The sequence below is a fragment of the Prionailurus viverrinus genome, chromosome B1 (genome assembly GCF_022837055.1).
Source record: "Prionailurus viverrinus isolate Anna chromosome B1, UM_Priviv_1.0, whole genome shotgun sequence".
NCBI classification, from domain to species: domain Eukaryota; kingdom Metazoa; phylum Chordata; class Mammalia; order Carnivora; family Felidae; genus Prionailurus; species Prionailurus viverrinus.
This window is the reverse complement of record NC_062564.1, coordinates 7,662,439-7,676,940: the sequence shown is the minus strand read 5'-3', so window position 1 is coordinate 7,676,940 and position 14,502 is coordinate 7,662,439. Positions and strand designations below refer to the sequence as shown.

The 14,502-nt window shown below is 47.7% G+C and overlaps 1 protein-coding gene across 1 annotated transcript in view; it reads left to right on the top strand.

The window, feature by feature from the left end:
- Positions 1-7,321: 7,321 nt before the first annotated feature.
- GPM6A (glycoprotein M6A) overlaps positions 7,322-14,502 on the top strand; it is a 363,090-nt gene continuing 355,909 nt past the window's right edge. The window contains exon 1 of the mRNA XM_047857647.1: positions 7,322-7,510. Within this exon, the coding sequence (XP_047713603.1) occupies positions 7,507-7,510 (4 nt within the window). The 5' untranslated portion in view covers positions 7,322-7,506. The remainder of the gene's footprint in view (positions 7,511-14,502) is intronic.

Sequence of the window (14,502 nt, the reverse complement as noted above, 5' to 3'; positions counted from 1 at the left end):
TGGAAGAATCAGGAAAGATCCGTGGATGAACGTGGGCCACGAAGACAAACGAGAGCCTTGCACTGAGCCACTCCCTGACCGCAAGGATCGCCGACAGACTGAGCGATGGTATACACGAGAGAAGACCCGAGAGTTGCTAACGGGCCAGGACTATGGTGGAATGATGGCCACCTGTTTGCTCCTGGGCGACAGGCGACAGGAGCTGGGGGGCCACCCTATGACTCTGAGGCCCCCCCATCTTCAGCTGATCCCACCAACAGCTGCTCCCCTTCCCCAACCCGCACGGGGCCCGGCACAGGATCTCTGCCAACCCAAAGCAGTGGAGTTTCAGCAAACCTGTCATTCTCACCTCTAATTCTTAATGAGAATAGTCAGCGTAGCAACGCAGAAACTCCAGGGCGGGAAGGACCAGTCGTCAGGGGGAGACCAGGAGCCCATCCAGAATGCCTACCAGGTGCTCTGCACTGCCTGGAGAGGAAGACCATCCCCAGCACAACCCCCAGTGTGGCTCCACCCACAGCCCCCCTCCACCCACAACACCCGAGGCTGTGTGGGGGGGCCCCAGACGGAACTACCTGCCCCCCAGGGCATATCCTCCAACACTCCCTCCAATCTGGGCAGCTGGGACCGGGGTAGAACCGTAGAACTTGCCTGGTGCTGTGACCCCAGGCTCTTCTTCAGGCGACGGCCAGGGCTGGCAGGGGGCCACCGGGACGGTCTTCACCTTCATCCCCAGACACCTGCGTTCCAGGTTGCCCAGAAGAAAGCGTCTGGCGGTTGAAAACGCGCTGAAGTCAACCAAACATCACAGGGCCGGCAGCGCGGGCGGGGGAGGCAGTAATGAAACTGAGAAAGAAAGTCAGGAAGTGATGCTGACGCTCCAGGTGCCTTCCGTGGAGCTTGAAGACCGCGCGCTCCGTGGAGCCCAGCACGGGGTGTTGGAGGTAAGCCGGCGGCTGGACGGCAACAGCAGTGGGTGGGGCCCCAGCCAGCAGGAGCAACTGCGGGCCCGTGCAAGGCACACCCGCCCAGAGGATTTGGTGCAGTAGGGGGTGGAGGTGTGCAAACTGCCTCGGCGGTTCCTCGGGGGGCTCAGATGACGAGGATATCCAGCAGCACGCGGCCTTCAAAGCCAGCGTCTCCAGAATGACCGTTCGACTTACAAGACCGCCAGGAGCCGCCTAGGAACGGGAGGAGCGGCCCTGCATCTGGGCGCGGGCCCTGGCCTCCTCCGCCACCCAGGTGAGGCCAAAGAGACGTCCTCCCCCTACCCTCCCCTGATTGGCTTTGCCTCTTTTGCCTGTTTGTGGAGGAAGAGGGATGGTTCTATAGAAACGAGCACACCTGGGGCACCTGGGTGGCTCAGGTGGTTAAGCATTAGACTTCGGCTCAGGGCATGATCTCGAGGTTCGTGGGTTCCAGCCCCACATTGGGCTCTGTGCTGACAGCTCAGAGCCTGGAGCCTGCTTCAGATTCTGTCTCCCTCTCTCTCTCCCCGTACCCCAGTCGTGCTCTCTCTCTCTCTGTGTGTCTCTGTCTCTCAAAAGTGAATAAACATCAAAAAAAAATTTAGAAATGAGCACACAAGGCAGCGCATGCACTCTCCCACCAATGACTGTCCTAATGTATACAATGTGTTTCAATGCAGTAGTTAAACCCGAACAAACAACAGTCTGCTTTATTGCCACGCTGTCACAAAGAAGGTTCTCTGGTTCTCTACAACTTTGCAAAGGAAGGCCCCGAATCCTTCAAAATTCTCTTGTGACCTGACTGAAATAAAAACAAAAATGAAATCACAAAACACAAACCGTTCCCTCAAGGGAAACGAAAGCCTGGTAAGACCAGCCCAAGAATGGGACATACGTCAGTAACCTGGACAGGGGACAGCATTTGGGGGCTGTGGTGTTGGTTTTTCTTGCTGGGAAAACAAGGCATGAAGGGCACTTCTGTAGGATCCATGTTGGTGTAAAACAACCATTCTTTGTAAGCCTCAGGAATCCAGCAAAAAACAAAGCAATAAGTCTTGTGGATGGACACTGCACTCCTGGAAAAACCAGCTTGCTCTCCCTAAAACATCCCTTTTATCATCTGTTGTCCTGCTCAAGGATCCATGGTTTCCTCTTGACCCTTCACAAGTCAATTCTGTTGATTAGCTTTTATGGCCATCCAGACACCATTTCCATTCATTTTAGTAACATGTAGATTTGCAACTAACATTTGCACAACTCTTTTAACATTTTCAGCCTTTTCAAATGCATTATCTTATTTAAATCTGACTCCAACTTTTTGTTTTATTTTTTCACAGCTCCTAATATGGCTGTAGCGGACGTTAGAAACTCTTACTGACGACATCCCCAACGCTTGTCCTCAGAGTCCCTTGCCTCAATACCAGGAACCATCACCTCCGTTGCACGCTGCAAATCTACTTTGGTCTTACCTTAGGCTCCAGAATCACTCCAGATTTCTCAGCCTCTGAAATCTCAAGGTCTTCTTCAGCACTATTTGAGTATAATCTATCTCCGTTTTTCAAGCTTTATTTCTGCTCAATCTGATTTTAAACTTCATTTATGCTTTTAGTAACTTGACCCCTCTTTTGCCCCAGCTGACGTTCGCCTGTTATAGTTTAGATCCAAGACGCATGCTTTAGAATGTTTTTTCCCCCCAACAGCCTTAACACATTTCTTCTCCCTCTGTCATAACCTCCACGAAAGATCTCAGCCATCTTCTAATCCAACTCCCTGTTTTATTCAGGCTACTGGGCACTGCAAAAGTAATCACAAAGATATAGATTGGTTTCTCTTGAAATCTGGGTTCAGTCTTGGTTACAGCCTCAAGGCTGCTTAGTATTTCTCTTATGTACCATGATCAGCTTCTCTCCTGTACCTCCCAGAAGCTTTACCAAGCTTCATTATTTCCATGAAGTGGAACCCTAGGGCTACTGTGCTCTTTTCCCGGACATCTCTTTCCTAGTGCCAAAAGAACACTCTCAGGACTATCAGGACTCTTCGTCCCAAAGCTCCGCATTGAAATAAAACCATTCTTCCTTCTTTCCTTCACTCTGTTTCCCAAACTTGATTCCTGAGAGGACTGGAAATTTTTCCTCTTCTTCGTAGATTATCCCTCCTCTTTGTTCCAGATCATATCTCTTCCTTCTACTCTAAGAAGGAGATCTAAGATCATTATCTCATATTCAATAGTATATTAAACATGGCCACTGATGGGTTTTGGGGTGACGGTGAGGGTGTGCATCCGATGGCCAAGAAAGGATTCTTGAAGACATCTTTGGTGCAAAAAAAGATGGGGACAGGACCCGTGGACAGAAAGAGCTGCACTTTTATTTTTATTAAAGGCTGTTGAAGAGTGACTGATTATGTGGACACCTTCAGGTTGGGAGAGGGTTAGGGACAGAGTAAGTCTGTAAAGAATTTTGGAAGCAAGGTTTCTAGGACCTTGAGGGGCTAGCTGTTGTTAGAAAAATGTCATTTATTGCTGTATAGTAAAACCTCGGTCATGAAGCCCTTCAGGTGTATATCAGAGGCCATATGCTTGGGGTATAATTGCCAACATGTACTTGGGCATTAAAGATAAAGGCAGTTTGCAAAGGAATTTTTATGGGTTTAAGGAGACTCACAGGATCCTGAAAGGGGGGGTGGTGGTGGTCAGGAAAATGTTAAGCCAGGATTCCCCTTTGCCCCCAGCAAAGTGTCATCATCGAGGCAGCTGAGCTCCTGGAGGGAGGTCACTCTGCCTGTTTCAAGGACTTGCCAGTGGGCTGTAAGCCGGCCATATGGGAATTTAAGTTTTCATTGGTCATTGTTTCCCACATCACCATGGCAAGCACTTAAACCTCCCTTACATCTTGGTGAGGGTGATATTAGGGCTCCAGGAAATGGAGTCTATAGGTTTCTGGAGGTTAGACTATAGATAAGATTGCTTTTCTCTTACAGTTTACTAGGTTATCCGCAAACTGAGGGAGACTCCTGTCCTGCGTGACCACGATCTTTATCAGTCAATCATTTGTTTTCTTTCCTTTCTCCGGTCCTTGGGGAGCCAGTAGTGTCTGAGGAATACCACACATATCCCACATGGGGTGGTGGTGCTGTTAGCTTGTGCTTGGCCCTCAGCTTGCCTTATGGTCCGTCATACTTGTTTTATAGGTGAAAAAATGACCTTTCCTGACCTAACACCTACTAGATACTGCCTTATCTTCTCCTTCCCTGATGAGCTGTGAGTAGGTTATCAACAGTATTTTCCTACTTCCCACTTTCTCATTACTTACTCTCTTTCTAATTTCTCTCCTCCTCATCTCGGACAATACTCTTGCTAATTGTTGGAGAAGGTCATCAGTTGAATGGGGAGGTAGACTTAGACAGTTGAGGGGCTCCTCACCCCCTCCCCTCCCCATCCTTGGACTGTGCATTCTGTCCACTGCATTAGGAGCCTCTTCAAGGACGCAGCTTTGAGAGAGCAACGTGTTGTTGAGACTCTCTGGATGGCAGATGTGACCGAACCTCATTAAGCTCTCTGCATAAACTCTTGAGGTTCTCGTGGGTGGGTCAGTGTGAGGACCTATTTGCCTGTGCCCGTCCAAGACAAGCCTCCTACACACATCCCCTTACTTATTCAACCAGCCACCTGCCCATCTGGACTGGTCTGCCTTTCTTCATCCCTCCCTGCCTCCGTGTCCAGGGGCCAGTTTCAAATTTCACTTGGGGAGCACCCCATGTTATGCTAACTCACGCCAATGTTTCCCCAGTGACCTCACAACTGCCAAATCCAAAGAGAACTTTCCAGTCCCCATCCTACTGGCTTTGTCTGTGATAGCTGACCTAGCTGACCACTCCGTCGTTCCTCACAGAACCTTCTCTGGGTCCTTTCCCTAGCCGAAGAGCATTCTTTGGCCCTCCTGTTTGTGGACTCCTTGCCTACAGCTGTTAAATGTTTGTGTGTTTCCATTTCCCACCGTTGATGTTCTTTTTCTTTCAATTCTGCATTCTCCCTAAAGGAATCAAACCGTGATGATGTCGGAAAGGTATCTGAGACAAAATGCTCCACGCATGACCAGCGGTTGTTCTCTGCCCAGATCAAACCTTCGTTATTTGCCGAATATGTAACGAAGCCTCTCCACTCACCTCAGAATTTAGCTAACGCCTCAATTTTGAGTACAGTGGCTGATAAGAAGCTTCATGTTCTAAAAAAGGTAGTGCTAGTCCCATCCTCACAGGACTTGTGAAGAGGTGACCCAGGCAGTGGGGCTGGAAATGAGGGAGGAGGAGAGAGATAGTTTGGAGACTTGATGGACAGTCAGGTGTGTGGCATGAGAAAGCAGAAATGCTGAAGAATTGGTGATATGATTAGAATGTAGAAACTGAGACAATGCATTACTCAACATTCCCATTTATAAATTATGTAATTTATAATCTGTTAAATCTCGGGGGAGAGAATGGTTTTTCTATACCTGAAATTCAGGATATTGATGCCCATTTCTATGGTCACTGTAAGATAGATTACTTAAACATCAAAACATTTTCTATATTCACTGATAATCAGCCAAAAGAGAGACAGCATCATGATTTAGATGGCAGTATATAGCAGCTGATATTTTTAGAGTTTTTCAAAATTCTTATAAGTCACTGAGCGTGTCTGAAATATTTATAGATTATACTCAGTGCCGGAAGATACCACCGTCTTTTTCAAGCATGTAGCAATCCTCATCAATCTGAGAGATAGTGTGGTGAACTGGTTAAGATCCTGGGCTCTGGAGCATTTCCGCTGAGGTTTGAATCTCACCTTCTTGTTTATTACCCATGTGAATTTGGACAGGTGATTTTTTTGTTTATAGCTCAGTCTCATCCGGAAAGTGGGAACGATAGTATCTCCCTTATAAGTTTGTTGTGAGAATTATGTGAATTAATATAAGGCCCTTAGAACAGTGCCCTGCATTTCGTAAGTTGTACTTAATTTGTTACTGTTGTAATTTCATATTTCAGTGTAATGATACAACGCCACTGGGAAATCTAATTGTTTAGAATTGTGCTATCTTGAAATAGGTCCTTCGGAAGTGGTGGCTGGTTATCTGTGGTGATTCACAAGCTGAGTTTAGGAATTAATCTCCATACATTCATCATTTATCTTGATTGAACCCATGTATAAGTTATGCTTTGCTGCAATCACAGTTCATGAGATTCCATTTCCAGAATGGTGATGCATTTCTGAATGGAGTGCTGAACGCTTACAACTTTTATCGATCACTTCCTTTCCCCTCCCACAAGAATAACTTTCTATTCCCATTTAACTGAAATGCATTTCCAACATGCTTCCAGGAGCATACCTCTTCCATTATGTGAGAAACAGCTGTGCAAATGTTTCTATGCTGTTGTAAATATATGCTCTGCGTTTCTGTATTTCTGCTAAGCATAATGTTCTTTACTTTTCATATCACGTCTTCTGCATTAGATAGCCATGCTCCTCAGGGGTAGTAACCGTGTCCACTTTGTTTTTTACTTCCACTTGTTCGCCGCATCGATTTGTATGCTTTAGGCTAAGCAAGAAGCTTAAGACACTTTGGGGACGGATTTGCTGAAATTAACTTCTCCAGTCTGAATCCTGAAAGAACTAGGCCATTATAATTACATATTTTTTTTTTTTTTTAAACTTGAAGAGACCTTAGAGATCAGGTTTTCCAGATCCTTCGTTTTACAAATTAGGAAACTGAGTCCCAGTATATCCGTGGTAGAGCCAGAATCACAATCCATTCCTCCTGGCTGATAAGCCCAGGGCTGTTTCTGCAGCGTCAGCTCCCTCTTGGATTGAGTCATTTATTTTCCAGGTGACTTCTGCATATTATGGTGTGTTGGGGGGGGGGGGAGGGGACTGGCTTTTAGGTCTTTGGAGCCTTGCCAGGTTACAGAAACCAACATATATAGCACAGAAGAAGGAAGAGAGACCTAATATAAATTAAAAGGGGGAATTTCTCTCTTCCTCGTCTTCAGTAGTATCGTTATCAAGGGAAAAATGGCATACTTAAGAGAAGATCTTAGGGAATGCGAAATCATCGTTACCAATCTGTCTCTTCTGGAATGATCTCTTCTTAGCCTGCAAGTTAGGGGTGGTTATTTTGGCCAGAGGGTCCTTGCCCGGGTTGGGGGGGGGGGGGTGGGGTGGGGTGGGAGACAATGCGTGTGTCTGTGGTGTGTAGTTCCCATTTGGGGGGAGGCGTCTGCACGTGGCTGGCTGCGGAGCGAAAGGGGGCGGGGTGGGGGGCGCGGGGAGGAGAGCGCGCGCGAAGGGCCGGGCAGTAGCCATTAGCCCGAGGAGGCAGGTGGGGAGCGGGAGGGGTCTGCGCGTCCTCCGAGGTGCCGGGAGCCCCGAGAGCCGCTCGGCCCGGAGGGGGGAGGCCGCCACTCGCCGCGGCGCCGGGAGCTGAGGAGCGGCCAGAAGAACTTGGTGGCTCGCGCTCGTCTGGGGACGTTGGTCCGGGGCCGCGGGGCAGCTGGACGTCGGGCCATGGGTGAGTGCGCGGGCGGGGGCGCCCCAGCGCGGGGCCTCGGGGGCGGGGTGGCACCGCGGGGAGAGTAGGTGTGGGGTCGGCCTCCGCGTCTGTCTCGGGACTTGCCCCCCCCCCCCGGGCGCGGGGCGGTGGGGACGCGGTGGCACCCGGTGGGGTGGGGGTGGGGGGCGCGGAGGTGGCGAGCGCGCGGGGACCGCAGCCCGGGGACGCCGCGGAGGAGGGCGGCCGGGGGAGCCGGGGTTCAGGGGGGGACTGACGTGCGCACGTGTCCCCGCGCTGCCGCCTGCCCTTCGGGGAGCCAGTGGAGTCGGGGCGCGAGAAACGCAAACTTCGCACAACTTCCCTTCGCTCCGGTTCCCGTCCCGGCGCCGCCGGCGCGGGGCGAGGTCGGGGACACCTTCTGGTCCCCTCTCAGCTGAGCGCCGGCCTTGCACAAAAAGGTCTGCGGCCGAGGCTGAAGGCGGACTCTCCCCTCCACCCCAGCGGGGCAGACGGCGTGGTCGAGGGGGCGTCCAGACCCGCTCGGGTGGCCGGGCTGTGCACTGCGCGCAGCTCCGCTCCGCTCGAGTCCCTGGACGGGGTCCACTCCTCCAGAGTTTGGCGGCCGCGGCGGCGGCGGCTTGGACCGGCCCCAGGAATGCGGTCGGGTGGGGTGGAGGGGTTGCGAGAGCCCGGTGCGACACAGGCCTTGCAGACCCGGCGCGAGGAGGTTGGTTCCACGGGGAGAGTTCTCCGAGGTGCGAGGGAGGGGCCGGGGAGGAGGAGCCTCCCGGCTGCGGTGTGCTGGGCTCTGGGCGCCCAGCGTGGGGCCGTGCGGCTTCTCCGGGTTACTGATTAGCGACCCGCCGGCACTCGGGGTTACTGGTCAACGCCAGCACGCTCGTTTCTTCTCGTCCAAGTCCAGTGCGCGTCCCTCCCCCAGCCTCTCCCTTGTCCTTTGTTGTAAAGGATTTTTTTTTCCCCCACCCCCCAGAGTAAAGGAGGCTTTGGGATAGACGTGCTCGGGTTGAAATTCCTAAGTTCCCACAGGCTCAAGGGTTAGGGGATGCTTTGACTGCTAATCGGTGCAGTTTATAGACGCTGGCCAATTCAGGAGAAAGGAAAAAAGAGAAAGCTGAGGACAGTTTTGCCTGTGAATGTTAATTGTGGTCAAGACATTCACAGTCTCTTCTCGCTTGACCCGGAAGTCTTAGAAAGACCCGTTTTCAGGGCCTTTGAAAAATAAAGCAGTGTTGCAAATGATCTCCAGAATGGACTGGCTTTAAAAGCTTTCTGAAATTGAAGGACTATTTCCAAGTTAAGAAGGAAAGATAAAACACTTTCCCAAGTGGGGCAGAAAGTATTTAAGGCTTGGTCTTCCTTCCTGTCTTTCATTGTGCATAGGAATATAAACTCTTGTTAGAATAACCGCGGAGGAGAAAAGCTCTCAAAAATGGAAAGCCAAAGTAATTGACTTAGTGTAATTTGCTCATTTACCCTACTGAAAGCCCTAAGATGCTGTTTGTAACCAACATTCTCTAGAATGTTCTCTGGAAGGAACGAACTTGTTTGCCGTGTAACCTTAAGCTTGAGTGGGCTGCCTACCCAAGGATAAGGTGCTCTTGATTTTGAAGCTAATTGTTTCTCTACTGTTTGCATACTATAATGAACACAGTTGCTCCTGGAGTTTGCTTCAATGCCCTTGGATAAATTAGGCTTGATCCCACATAGGGGAAGGTGTTATCGTGGAAAGGAGTTAGAGCTAACACCTGAGCCCTTAGGCTGATCCTGAGCTTGGTCTCTAGCCCTTATGAGTTCTCTTTCCTATCTGGAATCTGACAGATGCCTAAAATTTGTCTCCGCCTCCTTCTACCATTACATTTTTCTTACTGAAATTGTGGCCACGAGAAATTCCTGTTGATGTCAGACGGCCAGTGAGAGAGAGTGGGTAGAGGAAGCAAGTGAGAACCCAGGGGTCAGGGAGTGGAGAAAGAACAGGTATGTAGCAATGGGGAGTGAGATCAAGATGCCAGGACTCAGGACAATGACCCAGACACGCAGTCCAGAGATAGGAAGAGCCACCAAGCAGATGGGGGTCGGTGAGAGACCGAAGAGGGGAAATATGTACAGAAACTCCAGAGAAAACACTTGGTCACTTGAGGTCATCTTTCTCCTCTTTTACTTGTGAAACACACAGAACATCAGTCAGAGTTTCTTTTGTTTGTGGTAGCAGGGGGTGAGGGCACTGGAGTCCTCATTGCCAGGATGAAGGGGGAAAGGCAGGGTAGCAGAATGCCTGACTGTGCCAGCAAGCTGAATCCACCCTTCTCTGGTGTCATGACAACCGAAATTTATCATTTATAGAAAGGAAGATGGTGCTATGGGAGTGAATGTAGCAATCAGTTCTTGTTTGACTCAGGAGAAGAAATCCATACTCTCGCTTGGGAGAAGAATGAGAATAATCGGTTAATCAAATACTCTGAATAATTTATAGTTATATCTATAATGCACAAGGCTAATTTTCAAAAAAAAAAAAAAAGGAAGGTTATTTGCAAAGTAGGCAAATTGACATTTTGGCACCTCTTGCTTCCTTCTTTTATTTTCTTTCCTCAGCAATGGCTTCAGCTTGTCTAGTTATGCAACAAGTTTTCCCCTCTGCCCTCAAATGTTCCCCTACAGAAAGGATATGATGAGGTGTTTGATACGAAAACAATGCAGGGCTAACTTTTGGCCAAGAGTATTTGCATTTTAGCTGCAAGGCTAACTTTGTCCTCTCCTCTCTCTAATGGTAGAGTTCCAGGCTCCAGTGTGAGACGGGTCAGGAATATTTTTAATTTCTCTTCTAACCACATCACCTACTGTTTTATTTATTTAAAAAATGACGTTGGGCGTTATTTCATTCCACAGGTTACTGTGGGAAGCTGCACGGGGGGTGTGGTATTGGAGCTGATTTGGGCCATGTGAAAGGGTTTGGGAAGGGAAGAGGTGTTGTAGGTAGACAATGGGCCCCTTCTCAAAGCAGGAAGGAAATCAGTTTTGGGGAACAGTAAGACTTGGAGCTGAGTTGACAGGATGGACCTCATTTTGGAGAGCCTTCAAAAGTAACCAGAGGAATTTAGAATTTATACCAGAGGAAATAGGGAGTCATGGAAGGTTTTTGAGCACAGAAGAATTACAATGAAATCAGTGCTTAAAGGAGATGAATTGATTGGTGTTGTTTAAGACAAAGGATAAATTGGAGAGAGGAGACCCAGAAGATAGACTTAGTTGTCAAAGTAATCCTGAAATGATAGGCCATGTATCTAGACCAGTCATAGAGGAAGAGTGGTTAACAGTGGAAATGGGGAAAAAAAGATAGGTGAAAGATACCTCTAATGAGAAAGCTGTAAAAATAGGCAATCGAGTAATAGCAAGGAAAGTGAATCATCTCTCTCTGGAGATTGGAAACCTTGAAAATTGGGGAAATAGTGGGTCCCTTGAGAATGTTTAAAGGATTAACCAGATGCTTTATTTTCCGGATGCTTTGGACAGAAAATTGATTTCATTTTTGGAATGTTAATTAAGAGGTGATAGCTAGACATCTAAACACAAGTGTTTAGTATGTTGGAAATGCATAATGAGAACTTAGCAGAGCCCGGGAGCAAGAAGGGAAATAAAGATCTGAGGGTTGCTAACCTCTAGTAAGAGTTAAACCCATGCAACGAAAGTGAGAATATAAGGTGTGCTGGTTGAGGGGTAGGAAAAGAAAGGAACATACACCACATAAAATGGACTAAATGCCCTAAAATTAGAACAATGAAATGTTCCATCTTTAACATTCAGCTTTAGATCCAGGATTCTGTAAATTTTGATGAGAAGACTCTCGGGAGGAAATATTTTGCTCTCGTTCAGTTTCGGTAAACATGGACTTGGTTAAGGATCTGTAAAATTATTTGCAAATTTAGGCAAGGAATAATGAGACATCGTATTGTTTTGAACTCATACTAGTTTTAGGAAAAATATGACCCCCTACAGGCAGTTATGAGCAGGGCATAAAGAGCCCGGATTTGAAGCAGGACAAATAAGATAATTTTTTATGTCTTTGGGTGAGTCATTTAAATCTTGGGGTTTCTGTTTTCCCCAAGGGCATTGGGGGTACTTGGTATGAATTTATGTAGCTCAGATCTTGATTCGGTAACAGAGGAAAAAAAAACATGCAAAGAAGATAGAGTTGAGCTATTTTCATTAAGCAAATTAAGAACATTTTAATGATTCTAGGCTACTAGGTAAAACTTTTAAGGGTCATTTGGCCTCTAGTATGTTATTCTCCCTGGAAAATTTATAAAAGCCCGAGAGTCTGAGCCTGAACAGAAAAAGATAAACTAATGTTCTGGTTATCTTTGCTGCATAACAAGTATCCCCAAAACTGGTGAGTTAAAATGACAGTTTATCATTAATCTCTGTGGGTTCTGTGGGCTGTCTCCTGAGCAGGTCTTGTTTGAAATCTGGTGCCTTTGCAGTCCAGTATCTGCTGGGATTCAGGCATCAGAAGACTTGGCTGGGCTGGTTGTCTCAGGTAGGTCTCACATAGCAGCGCTGACAGCTGGCTGTTGGCTGAGATGTCAGTTGGGGCTGCTTCCAAGGGACTTGGGCTTTTCACAAAATGGCAGCTTGATTCCTAGAGGCAGCGTCTTGGTGCAAGGGTTCCAAGAAACCCAGGCAGAAGCTACGGGGATCGTTATGACCTAGAACGTCCTGTGTCTCAGAACATTATTTCTGCTGCCTTCTGTTGGTCAGGAAAGTCATTATGGGCGACATATTCAAGGGGAGGGGCACTGGATCCCTCCTTGTGATTTAAGGAGCAATGTAGTCTCCAAGGAGAGAAAAAGAATCACAGTAGCCAACTACTACTTGGTCTCATTTCTACAAGAGATGCCTTATAAGTGTGCTTTGCCATAGAGACATCCTCAGGTTTGCCAGGGAAAATTTGATGTACGTTTTCTGAAACATATAGGATAAAAGACTGCATCTTTAATTAGAAATACGAAGAAATCTAGGCAGTCCCGCTAAAATTTCACAGCAGAACGGTTGAGTGTGGAAATTCATGCCTGGGTGCAAATGTGTTAGGAGGATGCTGGGATAAAGCTCTACTCAAAATAATTTCAAATAAGATCAGCTTGTCTTTCTTATTTTAATTTAAATGGGGGAACTTCTGAAGCGATTGTGAAATGCTCTTTATTTCACTTAGAATCAAGCTTTTGTCATACAGTAGAATGTAGGTCAAATAAATCCTTTATTGAATATCCTCTCATCATAATGAACTAAATGCTTTGTGGCAAAACCGGTCAGAAGCTTGCTTCACTTTTCACAAACATGTTAATTATACAAAACACGTAATGTGAATTGGTAGGGTGTTGACTAAAAATAAGTATGGGCTTAAATATTCTGATTTTTGGAACATATGTTTCTAAATTAAACATGTAACATTCAATGTAACAGAACTTTAAATTCTCATTTTATCATTTTTTTTAAAAAAGTTTATTTATTGAAGGAGAGAGAGAATCCCAAGAATCTGTCATCACAGAGCCTGATGAGGGCCTCAGTTGCTCGACTGAGGAGATCATGACCTGAGTTGAAACCGAGTCGGATGCTTAACCGACTGAGCCACCCAGGTGCCCCTCATTTTTTCACTTTTAACTGGAGAGGGTCGGATCAGAGTTGTTATTTCCGATACAAAAAAAAATTGGTCTTTTTCCTAGACAATTGAAACATAAGAATTAGGGTGAAAGCAATGGGTTCAAACTCAAGGAGGGCATTAGTTTCAGCCGGAAACTTACTAGCGGCCTTAAAGAGTTAGGTTCTGCCTTTCAACTTGGTTGATCTAGGCTCATTCTATTTTCAGTTATTTGACGAGGGACGAGGGTAGATACTGTGAGGCCATATACTTGGTGCACATGACACACAGACACAGCCTCGTCTCACCGAGAAATAAAGGCTTGACCTACATAACCAGGATAGTGGGAATAACGCATGAGGTAATATGACGTGTACTTAAATTCTTCTTTACTTCGTCAAGATCACCTGTCGGAGCAGTCGCTCACGACACGTCCCGCATAACGTGTCTCAACCACCCAAACTGCATAATAGCAGAAGAAGTATCTCTTGCTGCTGCTGTAAAATTTCTCGTGCTACGACTTCTAATTTTCTTGTTCCATTAGAATAACTGAGGGAATATGTTAAGTACTAATTCCTGGGTCCCGCTGCCGGGGTTCAGGTGGAGAAGGTCTGGGCCTGAGAAGCGGGCTTGCACGTTTAACACGCAGCCTCGCCCGTTTTGAGGCGGGAAGCCCGGCGCCTGCTTTGAGAAATAACTCTTCCAGAACGCCCGCCTTCTCTCCTTCCTCAGGCCAGCGGAGCTACCGTTACCACCTTATACCTTTACCCGTATCTCCGATACATTACATTTTATTCTAATCCGGTTCCTGCTCTAGAAAGTGTTACCAAGAGCTACATTTCAGGAGTGATGTGACGTTTCTGTTTCTTTTCTTCGTTCAGCTTGTTAGGTCTCTACACTTCCTGTCTGTCCCTTCTGCCCCAGCCATTCCTTAGCCTTATTGTGGGTGATGCTCTCCAGAGATGACTGAAACCCTCCCCCTGGAGACGGCTTACGATTTCCAGCCTTATGGCTTCAAGAATTTACGTGTACATAACGCCCGAATCGCTGTCACCGGACCCAGCTGCCCCCCTACGTCCACCCGGCCATGCCTCTATTCCCCTAACCGCAGTATGTTCCAGACGGAATGAATTCATCCTCCCCGGATATACCTGGTTCTCTCTTATCCCCTCTTTTCGTTTGTCGATGACTCTGGACTACACCTGGCCCCTAGCGTCTCTTACCGTCCCCCCTGGCTTGTCACGTGTCGTCCAGCTTGCTTGCACTCAGCGGCTCCCCCTCCTGCCTCCGCTCTGATGGTCTTTCCTGTGGGAGGTGCCAGCCTCTTCCATCCCCCCACCTCGTCCCCTACGATGGTCAC